This window comes from Equus przewalskii, chromosome 16 (assembly GCF_037783145.1).
Source record: "Equus przewalskii isolate Varuska chromosome 16, EquPr2, whole genome shotgun sequence".
In the NCBI taxonomy this organism is placed as follows: Eukaryota; Metazoa; Chordata; class Mammalia; order Perissodactyla; family Equidae; genus Equus; species Equus przewalskii.
The window spans coordinates 17153547-17175658 of NC_091846.1; the positions used below are offsets into that span (position 1 = coordinate 17153547).

Here is a 22112-nt window from a genome sequence, read left to right on the forward strand (position 1 = left end):
ACTTATTCTTTGGTGCGAGTCTCCCGATTCCGATCAGACTGCATTTCTCACGCATTCCAAATGCCCTTTTTTCCTTTTACTCTGTGAACTTTGGTTGCAAAGGAGGGGCTTGCTAAAAACTCACCAATCCAAGCGCTGTGCCCATTGTAATTTATGAGGAGCCAGCAGCAGCGGGGGAGAGGGGGAGGGAGGGAGAGGCGCAAGCTGCGCTAGCGTTGGCTTTTAATTCCAGCCGTCCTTTTTTTTTTTGCAAATGTGTCCGTTTCTCCCCAAACTGCTCTGGGTTTCGATACAAACTCAAGTGGCATTGCGTCTAACCTTCCTTTCTGTTTAGAAGTTTCGGTGCGAAGCAGCCACCTCTGCGCGGGATTCCAGGGAATTGGGGGAATGGGAGCTAAAATGGATAATCGTGGATCGCAGGCAGCCGAAGAAGTGAATCCAGCCCAGCGCCGTGTTCCGGCTCCCCCGCTGGAGCCCCAATCCTAGCAGCCCAGTGCCGAGCGCGAGCTAAGGTGGGCAGCTCCAGGCCGCTGGTCCCCTCACTTCCAGGACAACCTGTTGCGCCTTCTATCTCCTCCCCTCCCCGAGGTTTCCCTGCCTCGGCCCCTGGAAGCTGATTGGCAGAAATCACTACCCAACCCTCGACTCGGGGCCTCCTCCCGGGACCGACGATTGGCCTCTTGGGAGGACTGGAGTAAGGGGGTGCAAGGGGAGGGATTTCCCTCAAAGCCCAGGGTCCCGGGACCTGAGAGGAAGGAGTGAAGGGACTCAGTTCTGCGAGCGGCGGAGCCCGACGGGCCGGGACGGCTTAGGCTCCTCCGCGGCAGCTCCGGCCCGGCCCGCGCGCGCAACGCGCCCATCCCCGGGCCCAGCCTCGGCTACAGCAGGACTCCGCAGGCTGCGTGCCTAGTTCCTGGCACTTTCCGGAGGAGTTTTCGCTATCTTCCCGTGGACTGTCTGCGCGATCTCAGGCTGACCTGTCTGATCCCTAACACCCGGACTATGCACGGAGCCGGGACCCCTGCGATCTCCTCCCGCGTGCGCCATGCAGCCAACCCCACCAGTTTTCAGCCGATGCCTCTGCCGCCACCCCGGCTGCTGCTGGTGCTGCTGCTTCTCCTGTCACTGGTAAGCTGCGTCCCCGCACAGCTCCCGGCCCCCGGCCTGGCGTTGCTATCCCCGGATCTCGCGGGGATTGCAGGGGTCCCCGCCGAGGAGGCCATAGTGCTGGCGAACCGTGGGCTCCGTGTACCCTTCGGCCGTGAGGTCTGGCTGGATCCGTTGCACGACCTGGTGTTGCAGGTGCAGCCGGGGGACCGCTGCACGGTGGCCGTGCTAGACAACGATGCGCTGGCCCAGCGACCCGGCCGCCTGAGTCCCAAGCGCTTCCCCTGCGACTTCGGCCCTGGAGAGGTGCGCTACTCGCACCTGGGCGCGCGCAGCCCGTCGCGGGATCGCGTCCGGCTGCAGCTGCGCTATGACGCGCCGGGTGGGGCGGCAGTGCTACCCTTGGTGCTGGAGGTGGAGGTGGTTTTCACCCAGCTGGAGGTTGTCACTCGGAACTTGCCCCTGGTTGTGGAGGAGCTGCTGGGAATCAGCAATGCCCTGGACGCGCGGAGCCTGGAGTTCGCCTACCAGCCCGAGACGGAGGACTGTCGCGTGGGCATCCTGTCCGGCTTGGGCGCGCTGCCTCGCTACGGGGAGCTCCTGCAGTACCCACAGGTCCCGGGACGAGCCAGCGAGGGGGGCGCCCAGGAGCCTCTCCTGATGGACTGCAAAGCTTTCCAGGAGCTAGGCGTCCGCTACCGCCACACAGCCCCCAGCCGTTCACCCAACAGGGACTGGGTGCCCATGGTGGTGGAGCTGCGCGCTCGAGGATCTCCTCTGGGCAGCCCTGCTTTGAAACGTGAGCACTTCCAGATGCTGGTCAGAATCAGAGGAGGAGCCGAGAACACCGCACCCAAACCCAGTTTTGTGGCCATGATGATGATGGAGGTGGACCAGTTTGTACTCACCGCCCTGACCCCAGACATGCTGGCCGCTGAGGATGCTGAGTCTACTCCGGACCTGTTGATCTTCAATCTCACCTCTCCGTTCCAGCCTGGCCAGGGCTACCTAGTGAGCACTGATGATCGCAGCCTGCCCCTCTCCTCCTTCACTCAGAGGGATCTGCGCTTCCTGAAGATTGCCTACCAGCCCCCCTCTGAGGACTCTGACCAGGAGCGTCTCTTTGAACTGGAGTTGGAGGTGGTGGACCCGGAAGGAGCAGCCTCAGATCCTTTTGCCTTCATGGTAGTGGTGAAGCCCATGAACACAATGGCTCCAGTGGTCACCCGGAACACAGGTCTCATTCTTTACGAAGGCCAGTCTCGGCCCCTCACGGGCCCTGCAGGCAATGGACCACAAAACTTAGTCATCAGCGATGAGGACGACTTAGAGGCAGTGCAGCTGGAGGTGGTAGCTGGGCTCCGGCATGGTCACCTTGTCCTTCTGGGTGCCTCCAGTGGCAGCTCTGCCCCTAAGACATTTACGGTAGCTGAGCTAGCAGCTGGCCAGGTGGTCTACCATCACGATGACAAAGATGGCTCACTGAGTGACAACCTCGTACTTCGAATGGTGGATGGAGGACGCAGGCACCAGGTGCAATTCCTGTTCCCTATCACCTTAGTGCCTGTGGATGACCAGCCACCAGTCCTCAATGCCAACACGGGACTGACATTGGCAGAGGGTGAAACAGTGCCCATCCTGCCACTCGCTCTAAGTGCAACTGACATGGACTCAGATGACTCTCTGCTACTCTTTGTGCTAGAGTCGCCCTCCTCAACCACAGGGCATCTGCTTCTCCGCCAAACCCATCCTCCCCATGAGGAGGAGGAGCTTGTCAGGGGCCGTTGGAGGAAACAGGGAGAATTCTATGAGAAAACAGTGACAGAGTGGCGGCAGCAGGACATAAGGGAGGGGAGGCTGTTCTACAGGCACTCTGGGCCCCATAGTCCTGGGCCAGTGATGGACCAGTTCACATTCCGAGTCCAGGATAACCATGACCCCCCAAATCAGTCTGGCCTACAGAGGTTTGTGATACGTATTCATCCCGTGGATCGCCTCCCTCCAGAGTTGGGCAGTGGCTGTCCCCTTCGGATGGTGGTGCAGGAATCCCAGCTCACACCGCTGAGGAAGAAGTGGCTGCGCTATACTGACCTGGACACAGATGACCGAGAACTACGTTACACGGTGACTCAGCCCCCCATGGACACAGATGAAAACCACTCACCAGCCCCATTGGGCACCTTGGTCCTGACTGATAACCCTTCAGTTGTGGTGGCCCATTTTACACAAGCCCAGATCAACCACCATAAAATTGCTTACAGACCTCCAGATCAAGAACTGGGAGTGGCAGCCCGAGTGGCCCAGTTCCAATTCCAAGTCGAGGACCGAGCTGGGAATGTGGCTCCAGGAACCTTCACCCTTTACCTGCAGCCAGTGGACAACCAACCACCTGAGATCCTCAACACCGGCTTCACTGTTCAAGAGAAGGGCTACCACATCCTGAGTGAGACTGAGTTGCGTGTGAATGATGTGGACACTGATGTAGCCCACATCTCTTTCACTCTCACACAGGTGCCCAAACATGGCCACATAAAGGTATCTGGACAAATATTGCATGTAGGTGGGATTTTCCACTTGGAGGACATAAAACAGGGTAAGATTTCTTATACCCATAATGGGGGCGAGTCTCTGACTGACAGCTGCTCCTTGGAGGTCAGCGACAGACACCACGTGGTGCCCATCACTCTCAGAGTGAATGTTCGGCCAGTGGAGGAGGAGATGCCCATGCAGCGCCTTCCTGCTGGCACTCTGGGGTCCTATCTAGATGTTTTAGAAAATGGGGCTACTGAAATCACTGCCAGTGTTATCAAGGGCACTGATGAGGACACTGATGACTTGATGTTGACTTTCCTCTTGGAAGATCCACCCTTATATGGAGAAATCCTAGTCAACGGAGTTCCAGCAGAGCAGTTTACCCAAAGGGACATCTTGGAGGGTTCTGTCGTCTATGCCCACACTAGTGGTGAGATAGGTCTGTTGCCCAAAGAGGACTCTTTCAACCTAAGTCTGTCGGATATGTCTCAAGAATGGAGAATAGGTGGTAATACTATCCAAGGAGTTACCGTGTGGGTGACCATCCTCCCTGTCGACAACCAGGCCCCAGAAATTTCTTTAGGTGAGCGGTTTCTAGTAATGGAAGGTGATAAAAGTGTTATAACCTCAGTGCATATAAGTGCTGAAGATATTGATTCCCTAAATGATGACATCTTGTGCACTATAGTTATTCAGCCTACCTCAGGTTATGTTGAAAACATTTCACCAGCACCAGGCTCTGAAAAATCCAGAGCAGGGATTGCCGTAAGTGCCTTCACTCTGAAAGATCTCAGGCAGGGTCATATTAACTATGTCCAGAGTGTTCACAAAGGAGTGGAACCTGTGGAGGACCGGTTTATCTTTCGTTGTTCTGATGGCATTAACTTTTCAGAGAGACATTTTTTCCCGATTATAATCATTCCTACCAATGATGAACAGCCAGAGATATTTATGAGAGAATTTATGGTAATGGAAGGCATGAGTCTGGTGATTGACACGCCCATCCTCAATGCTGCTGATGCTGACATTCCCCCAGATGATTTAACTTTCACGATTACCCAGTTTCCTACTCATGGTCACATCATGAACCAGCTGATAAATGGCACAGTTTTGGTCGAAAGCTTCACCTTGGACCAGATCATAGAGAGTTCCAGCATTATTTATGAGCATGATGACTCTGAGACCCAGGAAGACAGTTTTGTGATTAAACTAACAGATGGTAAGCACTCTGTGGAAAAGATGGTCCTCATTATTGTTATCCCTGTTGATGATGAGACCCCCAGAATGACTATCAATAATGGACTAGAAATAGAAATTGGGGAAACCAAAGTTATCAACAACAAAATATTAATGGCAACTGATTTAGATTCTGAAGACAAATCCCTGGTTTATATTATTCGTTATGGGCCAGGACATGGCTTATTACAGAGACAAAAACCTACAGGTGCCTTTGAAAATATCACACTGGGCATGAATTTTACCCAGGATGAAGTGGACCGAAACTTAATTCAATATGTCCATTTTGGGCAAGAGGGCATTCGGGATCTAATTAAATTTGATGTGACTGATGGAATAAATCCCCTCATAGATCGCTACTTTTATGTGTCTATTGGGAGCATTGACATTGTTTTCCCTGATGTGATAAGTAAGGGAGTGTCCTTGAAAGAAGGTGGTAAGGTCACCCTCACAACAGACCTCTTAAGCACTAGTGACTTGAACAGTCCTGATGAAAACTTAGTTTTTACCATCACCAGGGCTCCTATGAGAGGTCACTTGGAATGCACAGATCAACCTGGAGTGTCCATTGCATCATTTACTCAGCTCCAGCTGGCTGGCAACAAAATCTACTACATCCACACAGCTGATGATGAGGTGAAGATGGACAGTTTTGAGTTTCAAGTCACTGATGGACATAACCCTGTCTTCCGGACATTCCGTATTTCCATTAGTGATGTGGACAACAAAAAGCCAGTGGTCACCATCCATAACCTGGTTGTCAGCGAAGGTGAAAACAAGCTGATCACTCCTTTTGAACTCACTGTCGAAGACAGAGATACACCTGACAAACTCCTGAAATTCACTGTCACTCAGGTGCCTGTTCATGGTCAACTCTTATTCAACAACACTAGACCTGCCATGGTTTTCACCAAGCAAGACTTGAATGAAAATTTAATCAGCTACAGGCATGATGGCTCTGAGTCAAGTGAAGACAGCTTCTCCTTCACAGTGACTGATGGTTCCCATACAGAGTTCTATGTTTTTCCTGACACAGTATTTGAAACAAGAAGACCTCAAGTGATGAAGATCCAGGTCTTAGCCGTTGACAATAGTGTCCCCCAGATTGCAGTGAACAAAGGGGCCTCTACACTCCGTACTCTGGCCACTGGCCACTTGGGGTTCATGATCACAAGCAAAATATTGAAAGTGGAGGACAGAGACAGCTTACGTTTTTCTCTTAGGTTTATTGTAACAGAGGCCCCTCGACATGGATACCTCCTCAACCTGGGCAAAGGCAACCACAGTGTCACTCAGTTTACACAAGGTATGGTTCCCTTTTCTTTCTTTGTAACCAAAGGACATTCCGGTCTTATTTCCTGAGGATATAGCTGTCCCTGAAAACTTCATAATTAGAGCATCAAATTAGAGTCCAAGAGAAGAGAAGGAAGGGAAATAAAAGGAAGAGGAGACTACAGGGACTCTCTTTCCTGAGAGAGCAGCCTCCTTCTTGCCATTTGTCCCACTTGCCATATGACCTGCAGTAGAGGGAGTATCAGTGTATTTTGACAGCGGCAAGGTAAGCTACCAAAGCAGGAGCCAGGCTTTGGTGAATTCAAATTGAAACAGGCTTTCCAGCTCTGCTCCCTGTGCCACACCAGTCCTCTGAGCAGTCTGTTTTGTGGGCTGCAGGAAGCAGTTAGCACCTTAGAGAAAGATGTGCTTTCTGAGGGCTATGTATTCACTTATTATTATTATTATTATCACCTACCATTTAAATGGAGCCTTCAAACTTACATTACTTTGATTAATTTTTGAGAACATTGTTCTAATACCGGTATAGTTGTTAGGAACTTTGTAACTAAAATTAAAATATGTATTTATATTTACTTTGCAGATGTTATAATTCTTTTATAATATTTTATGCCTTAGGTAAACACCTGTACAAAGACATGAGGTAAACACCTATCTAGATTTATAATAATATATGGACAAGGCATGTTACTATGATACACACAAAAAAAGAGAGTATACTTTAATGATGTATAAGAAGGCATGTCCATCACCAAAATAGACATCCACTTCATTATTAAGAACATGAAAGTATGTTAACAAGATTAATAGTAGAAAGAGGGAATTATTTCCTCATGTCAAACCTCCTCTCTGTACCGTTTCAAACACAAAACAACTGGTCACCTCAAGCATCCGCACTCTTGAGGCTAAAGTGTTTTTCTAACCTGAATTTTCTTTGTGTGTGGACAGTCTGAGACAGGAAGGGCAGGTGACCTCTGCAGAGTTAGTCAGCGACTGAGTGGAGAAGCCCATTCAGGGTGCCGGATTCCGAGTTAGGGCTCTGTTCTCTAGAACGTGTGACTTTCATTACAAAGGGCTTTGGGTTGCTTTCATGAAAATCTCACCATGTCAATGGAAACTAGATCTACCTGATGTGGGCTCAGTGGATGGAGGTGGAGTTTAGCCCCAAAGCATCCCAGTGGGGGTGTCCCTTTTCTGTGGCAGTGTCGTACTCTTAGATAACAAATGCTTTAATAAACAAGGAGGTTGCAAAGTGTAGTGTTAAAGTGAACTGTTTCTCTGTTTTAGATGCTGGCAAATAGCCCCACACTCCAACCTCCTGATTCTTGGCTGGAAGCCTGAATCTATCCTAGGGCCTGCAGGGACGGGAAGACATCAGAGTACCAAGTGTCAGGCCAGACCAGCAGGAAACCTTCATGGGAAGGCTTTCTGAGGATAGAGATGCCGTGCAATCTTAGACTGGTTTGTTTTCATGGAAAGTGAAGAGCATGAAAGGAATATACTAGAGGATAGAAAATGTTACTTCAAATCCCTCCTCTGACCTGAAAAAGGAATCTGATTTTGGAGATTTTTAGAAAAGGAATTTTTGGCTGAAGATAGGCAAATGATTTAATTTAAATGCTGTGGACCAAGTCCAACAGCTCAAAATATTAGACTATTATTTTTTAAATATCGAACCCTAAAATTATGCTATTTCATTACAGGCTGTTGCTCTATCTCTCACTGACTTTGACTCACCATGATTACTTTTTATTGTCATTAGTACAGACAGAGTAGTTATAAGTTTATTATAAAAAGTGAAGATACATTTTTAACATTATCTTTTTAGGAGAAATGATCACATTCCAATAAGAAACCAAACATTGACTGGGAAACCTATTGGTCTTTAGTCACACAGCACTCTGAACAAGCTGAGGCTGGAGCTGGGTTCATAACAGTTATTTATGGAGATTAAATAAGTGAGCGAAAATGGAGAAAGCTCCATCCTAGGGCTACGATGCTGCTCTCCCAAGAGGGGAAATGAAACCTGTGTCTAGAGTGAGGACTACGCTGTCTTTTTGTTTTTGTTTTATAATGAAGGGATAAGCTAAACTATGTTTTGATGGATTTTCAATGCACTGAATTGAGTCAGTTTGGTGCACGTGGTCAGAGAAGGTTATTCTCAAATTGATTGACTAAATGGTCCCCAGGAGAAAAAAATGAATTCATTCCTAAAACTGATTATATTTTGTTGTTAGGAAAAGTTAACAAGGTAGAATTAGACAAAGTAGGGAAATATTTCGTTATTTCAAACTTTGCCTCTCTGCCAAGGTGCCCCTGGCCCCTCCACCCCAGGTCAAAGTCTCTTGCCTCAACTACCTGGATTTTTTTTCTCTATAATAAGTACATGGTGATATCTTGTGGGAGATAATTTATAAATCACTTTCAGAAATTTCCCCAGAGTTTGAGCCAGGGTGTGGTCACCAGGTGTGTTCATGAATTTAGAATTTTGAAAAACCTCATGGAAAGATTGTGTAGATAAACTGAAATAAATTTGATGCAGGTTTAACAATTAAAAGAAAATCTAGTTAATTGTTAAATGTTTACTTTAAAAAATGACATTTTGGCTACCAGGCTTTTATCTTCCTAATACTTCTGTGTCTTAAGAAGTGAGTGTTTATATATATTTATAATATATTTATGTTATTTTTAGAGATTCCTGTAGAATAACAGTGATATGATCAAAGTCTTTATTTATTTGAGATTTTTAAAAAGTCTCTCTTTCAAACCATTGATTATTAACAGAGTTCTAAAGAGAATGAAAAGGTTTTAGTTTGTTCCAGGTAATCAATATTGCATGCCCTAACTTAGAGGGAAAATCTGACACGTGAGCATCATATAATTACATTTATATACTCTTTGCTTTAAAAAAAAGTTCTTAAAAATCAGTTTTGAAGTTGTAGTTTATTTCAATGAAACCAAACATGTTTATACTAAACAGTTTTTTCTTAGCTCATAACAGAGCCTTTAGATTTTCTTATAAAACTAAAGAAGGAATGGAAACGTTGAAAAAGTGTCTTCCCCATGTGACCAGAGGACATTGTCCTTATGCCCAGGATGTGTAGTCAGAGCAGAGTTCACTTCATTCCTTAGTGACAAATTAAAGGTTGTAAAAGTTAAGAGTTGTAAGAGTAAACAGGTAAAGAGCTGTGCAGGGCGCTTTGCTCCTTAGCCCTGCAGAAATATCAGACCTGCGAAGGTGGGCGTGCACCTGTGGGCCACCAGACCTGTGGGCTCTTTCATTATAAATTAAGAAACACTGGAGCCTTTACTGAATATTAGACCCTGAGCAAAGGACTATGGGAAGTTAAGATTTTAAAAAATCCCTGAAATGTTCAGTCTTCTAGAAAAGGTAGCGATGCAGAAAGATAAAAATGACACTAGGCAGTAATTGGGGAAATTAAAGTTAGAAATGAAATGCTGAGGGAGATCAAACATCTGGAACTTGCTTCACCTCCAAGTACCTCTGTTAGCAAGAAGTACCATTAACTATTAAATCAGCTTTCCCCCTCTTCAGATGTCTGATTTTAAGCAACTCACCTTTCAAAACTGTATGAGCCAAGGTAGAGTGTACGTTTCACACCTGTAAAGTGGAGCTCTAGAAATTTATGGAATAATTTGTTGATTCTCATACCTTGTATCACTTAAGACTATTCTTTCAAATCATTTCCTTATATATAATACCTTTAAAATCCATAGCATGAACTTAATTGAGCTCCTAGAAGATGGAAAAACCATAGAGCACACAGAAGACAAACAGACATTACGTACCATTGTTGAAGCAAGTTTTATCTACAATTTTGATTTTACATAGCCATGGAAATAACTGCTTGCTAATGGGCCCAGATCAAGTAACGATCTATTGTGAATATCACAGAACGGAATCTTTCTTTTATTATGTTGTCTGTGTGGCATCATTAAGGAGAAGAACTGGTAAAATGGATGAATAAATTTTTAAAATTGTATACTAGTCAATACTGAAAACAAACTATGCCAGTGAATTTGATATCTAGAGTAGGAAGCAATGGAAAGAACGTTTCTGAAGCAGAATAACGTTTACTATGAGTAAGGTTTCAGCTGTTATTAGCTGTTTTCTGTTCTAAGTTCTCTCTGACATTGGGTCCTGACAGTTATTTCAACCTGTGGGATTTTTAAAAAAATGCCTCCTTGATTTTTTCTTTCAAAATTTGCAGAGCTTAAAATCAGCCCGCTATACCACACGGGGTAAGAAAAGTCAGCTTGAGGGAGGGCAGAGGAAGCTCTTTCCACTTAGGGCCAGTCCTACGGGGTGGCCAAGGGTGTGGTTTCAATAGTGCCAGGAAATCTGCCATGCCTCAAAATATCTCCCTTTCCACCTGTCATGGAGTCTGACATTCCTGATTTAGACAGTCACTTCTTTGGTGCGTGAACATGCAGATACCATTGGGAGGGGCAACACCTTGCTATTATTATAACCTAATTCTTGCACTCTATTTATCTGCATAAGGGATCAGATTTCCACGGGACAGCTGAAATCAAGGGGCTTGAGGACATGAGAAATAAGATAGCACAATTTCTCTTAGGAGAAGAAGGAAACCTAAACGTGGTTACAGAAAAGTAACAGCCAATAGGATTTACCATAAGAAATGAGTCACGAATTTTGCCCTAGGAATTAATCACCTTGTTCTTTGGTTCTTTTCTAGCTGACATTGATGACATGAAAATATGCTATGTTTTAAGAGAAGGGGCTAATGCCACAAGTGATATGTTCCATTTTACAGTTGAAGATGGTGGTAAGTATTCCACTCTCCTGCTAGTATAAACAAGGAGGGTGACTTTTATTGGTTGCTCTTTGACAACGTCATTACCAGGAATCTGTATCGAGTCATTTTATACTCACCTTAATTTATACTGAATACATTTGATATTTGCTATAGAAAAGCTTACATTCTCAATCTGACACAATACTACTCTGAAATGATTGTACATAAATATTCTAGTTATATTAGTTATTTCTTATGATTTGTAAATCACTAAAGAGAAAGATCTATATAAATAGGATTCCCATGTCCAGTTGTTCAGATTATGCTCTGCATGAGGCTGCCACTTAAGGTGACAAGGGGATGATGGAATTCAGCCCAGATCCGCTTGGAAGCCATGTGTCTACTTGGGTGTGTCTGCTCATGTACAAATTAGTACAAGGTGCCCTTTCCTAATTTGCACATGGGTGCAGTGTGGACTAATGCTAGTGGATAGATAATGTGTTACTTTCACCAAGGAATTAGTGCTAAATAAATGTATGTTTTATCTCACCAATCTCCTTATGTCTAATGATTTTCTTAGTTTGGGGGATTTTGTGACTTAGTCTAGCTAAAATGTTCCTTGGTGAAGTCTGAGGAATACAGCAGAGAATAGGGTATGCCTTGTGATCTCTTTCCTGAGCAGTATTATTGTCACTGTTCCCTGATAGCCTTGACTGCCGCTCAGTCTTTTCAACTCTCTTCCTGACCCTGTAGGCCAGGAGAAAGCTGCCCTCCCAGATTGGTCATAAAGATGTTTTTGTTCTCGCATGATCTCAGGAGAAGTAAAAGAACCTCAGGACGTGTGTGTGTTGTGTGAACAGGACACAGGAAGTGGGGGAACATGTGTGAGTGAGAACAGAGTGGGAGAAAAGAAGTGATTCGGATTCAGTCATCTGCTTCCTTGTGATGCTGTTTACAACAACACACTATTATGTCATCTATCTCAAAGCCATTACATGTGTACCCTTCATATTTTTTGAAGCATTAGCATTTGTTTAAAATAGCCAAACAATATTGGACATTATTATGTCCAATAATGGCAGCTCTGAAAAATGAAATCTACTGGGTATATGCCAGAGAGACAAAAAAGTATGTTAACTTGGATTGACCTATTTAATTTCTACTGTAAGTTAGATGTTTAATAATTTTAATGCATTTATTTTTATAGCAACCAAATCATAGTTTAGTGTTCTACATATTGATAAAAGGAATCTTAGTATGAAATGAAGTTCTAAGAAGGAACACAGCTTATAAAAAAAATAATCTGCTTGCTGAATCCTGCTGCTCAAATGGGAAATTCTACTGTCAGTAAACTTCAGAGTAAGACTCTGAAATAATTCAAATCTGTGTAGTATATCAAAATTTAAGGACTAAATTATTGGTTCAAGGCACCATGTTTATCTCTTGTTTAACTGAATAAATCTCAATAGCAAATGTATGATACTCTTTAAAATTACGAAAAAGTTTGAAGTCTAATGGCTACAATTGTAAGACATTGTATCCTGTACTTTTTTAATATTATGGGTTTTTTCCCCTCATTATGCATATCTATCTATCTATATATATATAATGAAATGGTAGCATTTACTTTAAAACTTTGGTCTGTATTCAAACTTCAGAAAACATTGTGGAGTATCATATTTCAAAATATTAAGTGAGGAATGACTAGCTGAAGAGACTGGGTTTATTTTTGGATTTGCTGAAAATGTGGCTGAGCCACTAAAGCGTGTGTTTATGGAAATAGGAACCAGATCACTTCAGGAACTTTTTCAGAAGTAGAGTCTCATGTGAGAGAAAAAAATCCAGAGATACTGTTCTTTATCCTCCTCCTCCCCACTCTTGGGGTATTTCTTATGGGGTTCATTCTGGCAAGTTATCTGTGAAACAGAATTGATCTTAATTCCCCTGATGTAAGAAAACTCCCTTTTAACAGAATAAACACAGAGACCTGCAAAATTAAAAAATAAAAAACTGCATATATGTTTCAAAATTGTTTTAATCTGATAGTTACTTTTAGGATTTTTGCATTGTCTTGAAAAATATTCTAATGGTTGAATGAGAAGTGCCATACTATTTAAACTTACAGAGTATTTAGAATGAAATTCTCCTCTCAGGGAAGTGTGGGGTATTTTGCCAAACAGAAGTAAAAAATATTTGCAGTATTTGTGGTAAAACAAAAAATAAAGATATCCTTCCTTTGTATAAAAACAATATTATCCTAAGAATTTTGAATTTTTTCTGACCGAGCTATATACCTCTTCCAGTAATACAGTCAATCATTTTGATCAAAATATACTCTAGCAAAGATCTCTTTTTGTAGGCTGTAATATGAACGTTTATTTTCAAAATTTCAGATTTAACAATGTAAATTTCATATAATAGAGGACATGATTATCAAGACATTTATATTGTTTGACAATTCTCAAAGATATTTGTGTCTCAGGAATTATGGCAGGTACTTGAATCCTATGAACAAGCATTATTCTTGTTTTTCATTTGGATGGCTCTAGGTCTCAGAGAAGCCAGATAACTTCCCCAAAGCATCCATCCATCCAGGAAGTAACAGAACTCTCTCAAGTGTACCTACTCTTCCTATTTAGGTGATGACAGACTTTTTGGACCAGTGGGTAGGCTACTGAATTCAGCTATAGTGATTTATTATCATTTACTTTATACAATGATAGTATGCATATCCATAAACCATCCCCATGAAATATGTGAACTGCTTCTCGTATTTCACGTCTGGGAAGCAAGTCAAAGAACCATGGCATAAAATTAAGAACTCTCTACTCGCAATTCTCTATCCAATCCACTAAATTCACCTTCTTCAAGTCAACAAGATTGATTTGTAGGACAATGACTATCTAAAGAAATTCCCGGGGCAAACATAATCCTCGAATAACCCAAAAACTAAAATAGAACTTTTGGTTTCATGAGTCAAAAGTAGGAGAAGAGACTGAGGAAAACGGAAGGCTAAAATCTCTTGTTTCAGATTTAACTATATTGTTATAAGACCCTGACTACCCACTGTGATGTGCTAATGGATTAGGACCACCCACCAAAAACTGGGGTGGTGCTTAGGACAGAGTTACTTTTTGGATTTTAGAGAGCTTTGAGACAATTACCAAATGGCGAGAGTAAAGATTACAGTATTTGAAGAATAGATTGTGTCAGAATTTTCACCTCAGGGAGTTCCACTGTGTTTGGACTTAAATCTTGGTTGATCTAGCACATGCATACACACACACACACACATACACACAGAGGCACACACACAGATCCTTATATCTTAGGGGTTCTTTCAATTATATCTTAAACCTTATACATGGTTTATTGTTATTTACGTAAGTTTGCCTTCATAGCATTCCTGTGAGCTTTGTAAAAAAAAAAAAAAACCCACTTATTATTCCTATTTGGCAGATGAGGAAAGTGAGTCACAGAAATAAGTAACTGACCTCCCTCGATTGCATACCCATGAAGTTAGAGGCCTATCTGAGTCCTAGCTTCTTTCTCCAAACAGTAGCTTCCGCACTTATTCAGGAAAGGCATACGAGGGGGGGAAACTCAAACTTTTCTGGGTTCTCCAGACCGAGTTTTTAGGAATGTTTAGTAGACGAGAGTGAAATGAGAGTAGGATCTACTGATAAACAAAAATTCTGTGTCTTCTGGAGTGTGAACTTTTACTTTACACTACTTTAAAGGTCATTATGTCCTAAAATTTATAATATTCTTTTTTGGTATTATACTGAAATTCTTTTTTTGAAAACTACATATGGAAAAATATTTATTTTTCTAAAGTTTAAATAAACACAAATCAAATCAAACTTCAGGTATCATTATATACTTATTTTAGCAATTACAAAGAAACTTTAAAAATCACTTAGAGGCCGACCCAGTGGCGCAGTGGTTAAGTTCACACATTCCGCTTCAGCGGCCCGGGGTTCACCAGTTCAGATCCCAGGTGCAGACATGGCACTGCTTGGCAAGCCATGCTGTGGTAGGCATCCCACATAGAAAGCAGAGGAAGATGGGCACAGATGTTAGCTCAGGGCCAGTCTTCCTCAACAAAAAGAGGAGGATTGACAGCAGTTAGCTCAGGGCTAATCTTCCTCAAAAAAAAAAAAAGAAAGAAAGAAAGAAAAAGTCACTTAATACGGGGATTATGATGAAACAGGTGCCACCATGTAAAAACATAGTAATCTGGAAATTACTCTAAAAATCGAATAAAATTAGAAAAAGCTTTTTAGTAATGGCAACAGCATAAAGAAATATTATGAAGCCCTTAAAATTTATGAAGTCTATCATAGTGTGATTCTTAAAATGATCATTTAGTTATGAAATATGTTTATTGGAATATTAGTGAAGAACACGAACATGTTATATCAAAATAGGCCATCTATCCAGGTGTTCTAGGACCAATGGAGACTTGTGAATTCATAGTGACAATCTATGAGGTCAAACCCTGAAGTTAGGAACTGTGCTTCAGTTATCTATGGCTTCGTCCAGGGAGCTTGTGTATTTGTGAGTATGTGTAGCAGTCACCTATAGACTTAGCTAAATCATCTTCCATTTCTTTTTGTTTCCCCCTTTATGTCTTCATGAGGGTAACTCATATAATAATACAGAGCTGGAAAATACATCTTCCTTTGATAATTGCCTCTTTGAATTCTAATTCCCGATCTACTACTCCAGAATTTTGTGGGAAGGAAAGGCCATGTATTCTTTTATCCTCTTCATAATAGAACATCTTTTTATCTAATTTCTTCTCAGCATGCAACTCTGTAATTTTCCGGTAGAGTATTCTAGCATGAAAGTGCTGTTGTCCGTTTTTAGTTTTCTCTCCAAGAACTCCTCTGGCTCTTTATTGTGATGTGAAAGCCAGTTTCAGAACTATTCCAGCTATGCCCCACCCTCAACCCTAATCACTGTTAATCACTCTTTAGCGCCCGGCTCAAATGTCATTTCCTCTCCAAAGTTGCTCCCTGCATCTGGATGACAAAGTTGGCCACGCCCTCCTTTGTGCGTCTATTCCTGCCCTTTTTTACAGCAAGAATGTTGTATTCTGATTATTTGCTCCTGTGAAGACCTCCATTAGTAGAGAAGGAAATCCTTCACCTCAAAAAAGTGTCATTAATCTTTGTGCCACCGTGCCTACCCAGGTTTGAACACATGGCAAATATTTAATTAATATTAAAATGAATAGATACGTGGGAAAAAGAAGTTCCCTTTTTATATAAGGACCAGTTAAATAGTATTCTAAGAAAAGCTCCTATAAACAATCCCCAGTGGACCCTTTGCATTCCTGCAGAACATCCCCTTATCCTAGCATTAATTTAAATCCCCGTGGCACCAAGAAAGATTGTTAGTAAAGCTTTCACATTTTTAAACATGTGAAACCAACTGCTGTGAAAATTCTTTTGAAATCTTCAGTGAAACATACTTAGGATGGAAGAGATTCACATTAACTACCAGTTTGGAGCTCACGTTATTCTTAAAGAATTCTTTTCAGAAAAAAAATGGACAGGATCTTATATAAATAATTATACAATTTTAAAACATAAAGGGAAATAAAAATTTTCTATAAATCACTGAAATTTTAAAGTCAGTACCACTACCTTAAGTATTTTTAGTTACCCTAAGTTTTTGTCTCTTGTGATATAGGAGAACATTATGGCAGGTAGAGAAATTATATGCATTAGCATAAAGTATCCTCAGGCCTCATTAAAAAGTCGTGGTGTAAAATTTTCTTAGTTTTCTTGTTTGTTTGTTTAAGTCTCAAGGCCTCGGCATCAGATCCAAGATATTTCTTGACGGGCATAAGAATTAGGATATGTGGCCATCTAGTTGGATATAATGAATAGGAGGAGCCTGACTTTTTCTCTGTTTTGAAAATTGCTTGGCGGCTTCCTCATTTGACCTCTTATATGACATGGGTGCCCAGTCTAAGAGACTTCCATCTCCTAGTTTTGGCACTGAAACTGGGGCATCAGACATGATATTTGTGTTGGCCAATCTAACACATTTGGTCCATAGCCAGACATTTGTTGCCTCTGTCTTTGATTATGCATTTTGGTGCCCAATTTTCCATCCACCAAGATCCTTAATTCATATGCTATTGAAAGATATAAATAGCATCTTGACATAGTAGAAGAAGTTGCAAAGTCATTTCTGTGTATGAAATGTCAGTTAAGGTTGAGGCTTTTGGATTTTTAGTCCGTATTTGACAGTTGAATGCTCAGACACAAGGAGATGGGAAACACTTCATTCTAGTTAGAAGGAACACAGGTTTTTGCTTGAAGGTAACTAGTAACTTCAGAGTTTAAGGCGAAGTCATTACGATAATTAGCTTGAATTTAAAGCAAGGGCTGGAAAAATAAAAAGTGCAGTAAGTCGGAGAATGAGAGCTGAGTACAAGTATTAAGGCTATACAGACATACTCAGCGTAGAGAAAAAAAGCAAGCATTCTGGGCAATAAAATTAATTGCTAGTGACATGAGAACTAGAGGAAAGATACCAGTGCCTTAGGGAGTTATAATAAGACGATGAGGTAATGTCAGGCACTGATACAAATATTTAATCTGTAAAAGAGCACAAGATCTTCTAGAATATAGATGCTGGGAAGGGCTGTTGGCTACTGTAGCTAAACGTTTGTAAGCCTTTCTGTTTTCATTGAGCACTGCAGAACAGTTCAACTCTCCAGGTCATTCTGTGCCAGATCCCTGCCTTTAAAAGTGTGACTCCCAGAATTATATATCACATGGATATACTACTTTTATTGGCTTTAGTTTAGAGGAAACTTCTTAAATAGTTAAATCTTTCAGTGAATATGAATCCTTGTTATACACATTTCTAGAGGTTTAGCATGAGTCTATATTTACTCTCAAAACAAATGATAATTACCTTGTAAAAACTAAGCAAATCTTGAGCCAGTCTTGATGACCTAGTGGTTAAAGTTTGGCGTTCACTGTTTTGGTGGCCCGGGTTCACTTCTTGGTCGTGGAACCATACCACCGTCTGTCGGTAGCCACACTGTGGTGGCGGCTCACATAGAACAGCTAGGAGGATTTACAACTAGGATATACAACCATGTGCTGGAGCTTTAGAGAGGAAAAAAAATAGAAGAGGAAGATTGGCAACAGATGTTAGCTCAGGGTGAATCTTTCCCTGGAAAAAAAAAATACAACTAAGCAGATCTTTAATAGGTCATTAAAATACCATAATCTCAAATCAAATATTTATTGGTGGTATATATTACATAACTTGATAAAATCCCATTCTGTCTCTTGAAGTTTGCTCTGGGTGGCTAGGGGAAATAGAAGGTCATATTCAAAGGTCTAGTGCACAGTTGTAATTGGTATGATTCTATATTTGCCAGAACATGTGAGAATACAGTAGAGAGCAAGAATGCAATTAAGAGAAGTTTCAGAGTTTCTATGGTGAATCTTACTTGCTAAAAAGAGATTTCCTATTCATTTATTTATTCAATTATTCAACAAGTATTTTTCCAGCACCCACTAGGTTTCAGGCATCTATTGGGATCTGAGAACAAAGATGAACATAACAGTTATGATCTCTGACCTGAAATTATGATAGGTACAGATGATAAAATAGTAGACAAAACATTTATACACTGTTTAAACTATTATGGAGGTTATAATTAAACCCAAGATAGAGATGCAACTATCAGGAAAGGCCTCTGAAAGGCAATATTTAGGCTTAGACTTAGGATGAGATGAAGCTGCCACAGGGAAAAGAGGGGAAGAAATGTTCCAGGCAAAGGGAAAGGCACGTGCGAAGGCATTGAACTTTGTGTGTTCAGGTGACCGACAGAGCACCAACATGCTTGGTGCTCAATAAACAAAGCAGAGAGCAGCACAAAATGCTAGAGAGCTAGACTGGAGCCAGACTGTGCAGAGCCTTATAAACCCAGGGGAGTAATTTAAATTTTGTTCTAAGGGAAAGGGAAACACCCCAAATCATTTTAAAGCAAAGGAGTAACATGTTCCAATTTATGTTTTGAGAAGATGGCTCTTGCAGCTGTAGAGAGTCAAGGGGAGGCAGCAAAAGGAAAACAGGGAGACTAATGTGAGGCTGATGTTGTAAGACAGATGTGATATAGAAGGAAGATGACAGGCTTGTATAATTTTGGATCTCAATCTATAGGATTTATTGATGGATTGGATTATGGGATGAGGGAAAAAGGAGAACTTAAGCATGGTTCTGGGTTTCTTGGCCAGTGGAGAGTGGTGGTGCAATTCATTGAGATGGAAAAGACTAGTGGGACTGGGAAAAGTTTAAGGGAAGAAATTAAGAGGTCACTTGGAACATATTAATTATGAGAGGTCTTACTTCTTTGAAATGTGTGTACAGGAAGGCTGGTCTCTTGACCCTCTTATCTTCCCTTCCATCGTATTAGGAGCACAGCCTTTGGAGTCAGAACTGGAACAAATATTGGTTCTGCCCCTTGGAATAATTGGTGACGTGACCCTGAGCCAAGTGACTGAACCTTTCTTAGATTTGGTTTCATTTGTAAAGTGGAACAATAATAGGCCCTAGCTAATAGACTTCTTTTGAAGATTAAGTAGGATAATTCATGGAAATAGGATCATTCATGCAGCACAGTTCCTGTCACATAGTAATGGCTGGGCAGGTAGCACTGCTGCTTTTGAAGCTGCTGCTATAAGGATTTCCAGAGCTTTTCCTCCTCTTTGTGTTTCTTCTCTCTTTTTTTTTTTGCTTTATTTTTCTTGCTTATTTCCCCTTCTTCTCCTTCTCTCCTTTTCTCCTTTTCTTCTTCCTTCCTCTTGCCTTTCTCACAGCAGCTGTGTGTAAAGTTTGTCTGACTGTTTTTGGTGGAGAGATGGGAGATACAGGGATACAAGTGGGAAAATGATGAATACTTCTGCATATCTGAGTTTAAGGCTGAGAATGCTTCCAAAGTTGTTTCACTATTACTAAGTAGCTAAACTAAGATTTTCACTAAACTAGTGATGAATTTTCCCTATAGTCAAATAATGGGAGTGGAATACGCTGTATCTCCTGAGCTCAGTTTGCATGTTTTAGTTCTCCTTTATAAAGACTGGAAATATAAATTTTATAGGCTTGAAGGTTTAATATAGTAACCTGCTTTTACCAAAATATAGCACTCCCAAAAGTCTGGTTCAAAGAATGTGGTTCAAAGGATAGTTTTGATTCCAAATCTAATACACTGAGCCACAACAGAATGAAGACGTTGGTAAAATACCCTGTTTATTCAGGTCTTGGAATCAACTAAATGTATTTAGTATATGTAGAATATTGTAGTCACCTCAGCTGACAGATGTTCCAGTTAGTCAATATTGTAAGGGAAAAAGCAATTAAACAAATGTACCTTTGAGAAAACTAGTAAACTTAGGTAATAAGAAGAGCATATATTTTGAAATTCTCCATTAAGGCCATTGGAAAACAAGTGCTGTGAATATGTATGTTACTCCTAACATGTTCCTTAAAAACTGAATATTGCTTGTGTGAATGAACTGTAGTAAGCAGGTACTTCTTGATTCCATGTAATACGAATGTAAAATGTTATTTTCCTGTGACATCATAGGAAAACTATCTGCTTTTTAAAATTTTGGACCTCTAGTGTTCTTATAAATAATGACTGGATAATATGTGGATTTTATTTAACAGCTGTAATAACAAACTTTCTACCTGATAAGTATTAAAGCCATGTATCTTTCTGCAATATCCCAGAGAGGTCAAAGGACAAATGTCATACTTAATCCTGATTGAAAATAAGAAAAAATAAGATTTATTAAAGTTTAACTTCCTGATAAAGTGATGAATAAGTGAACCACACATGAACACATATAGGTATTTTGGTTCTTGCTTCACAAATATAAATTGATTTCATAATGTATATTTCCTGAGAGCAAAAATGTTTGTGCAATTGAGAAAAAATTTCTTTTCCTTAACATTCTGTTTTAGAAAAGTTGGTATAAATTTACTAAGATCATTAATTTATTCATCTTGTTCTGCCCCTAAGAATCAAAAATTCCATTGCCAAGCAGCTGTATATAAACAATTTTTCACTGAGAGAATAAATATCATGTTAAGAAAATAGTGTATCTTCAGGTGGTTTACATTTAAAATTCTTGCATTGTTGTTTCAGTAGAAGTTTCCGGAATAAATTATTCAGTTATGGCCAAATACCGTTTAACATAAGACTCACTTTTTGCAAAGGGTATTAGTGTTCTTGGTACTAAGAAATTAAAAGAAAAAGATTAAGGGAAAATAATTATATGGCTGGGTTTGGTTTCAATTTAGAACTATTTTTTATTCTTCATGTTAATTTTGAACTAAGCTTGGAAAATAGCACCCTTCGTGGTGTCTTTTGATGAAGGAATCCAGGACACAATTCCTCTCTTTTTGTTTCAAGAGAGCATTCTTCCTGACTGAGAGAGCAGAAGTGCTCTCTCTGCGTTTCTTTGCTGGTCTCCTGAGTGCAGACAGGTCTAATCATTTCATCTTGGTAATGCCCCCCTGCTACCTGCAGCTCCACTTATAGCGCTGTTAGAGGCATAAATTGAGAACACTGAAAACAGTGTTTTCAAGCATAGCTCAAGAGAGCCACTTCAGAAATTGAAATTAAAGTGGTAAAACTGGTCAGTAGACTTCAGAAATCCAGGAGTCAGAAAAGAACCATTTTGTATTCCCACAATTCTTCTCTTGATTTACTTTATTTTATATAACAATAGCCCAAAATTAAGTGCATGGCTTCATTGCTGTAGAATTTAGAAAGGTAGTCTACATTTAACCGTTTAAGACATTGTTATTAACCATTTCAGAAAAAGTTGTTCTTGCTGCCTAAACCTCCAGAATCTTTTTGTTTCACCATGCGTGTCCATCCAGTCACTAAATCAAGTCAGTTTTATCTGCTTCCTGAGTTTCTGTTGAATGCAATTTCTTCGCTAACTCCACGGCTATTGATCCCATTAGAACCACACTGAGGTTTATCTTAAATGATTTATAAATATAAACTGCTTAAAATAATGACCGGCCCTAGAGTAAGCACCGTATAAATGTTAGCCATTTTCCCCCATTATAATACAATGTGATATCCCTCAGAGCCAGGATTTTTACCTC

At 41.2% G+C, this 22112-nt stretch overlaps 1 protein-coding gene across 1 annotated transcript in view; it reads left to right on the top strand.

Moving 5' to 3' along the window:
• The first annotated feature begins 686 nt into the window (after window positions 1–686).
• FREM2 (FRAS1 related extracellular matrix 2) overlaps window positions 687–22112 on the top strand; it is a 169792-nt gene continuing 148366 nt past the window's right edge. Inside the window, exons 1-2 of the mRNA XM_008527156.2 lie at window positions 687–6181; window positions 10890–10979. Of these exons, the coding sequence (XP_008525378.2) occupies window positions 1003–6181; window positions 10890–10979 (5269 nt within the window). The 5' untranslated portion in view covers window positions 687–1002. The remainder of the gene's footprint in view (window positions 6182–10889; window positions 10980–22112) is intronic.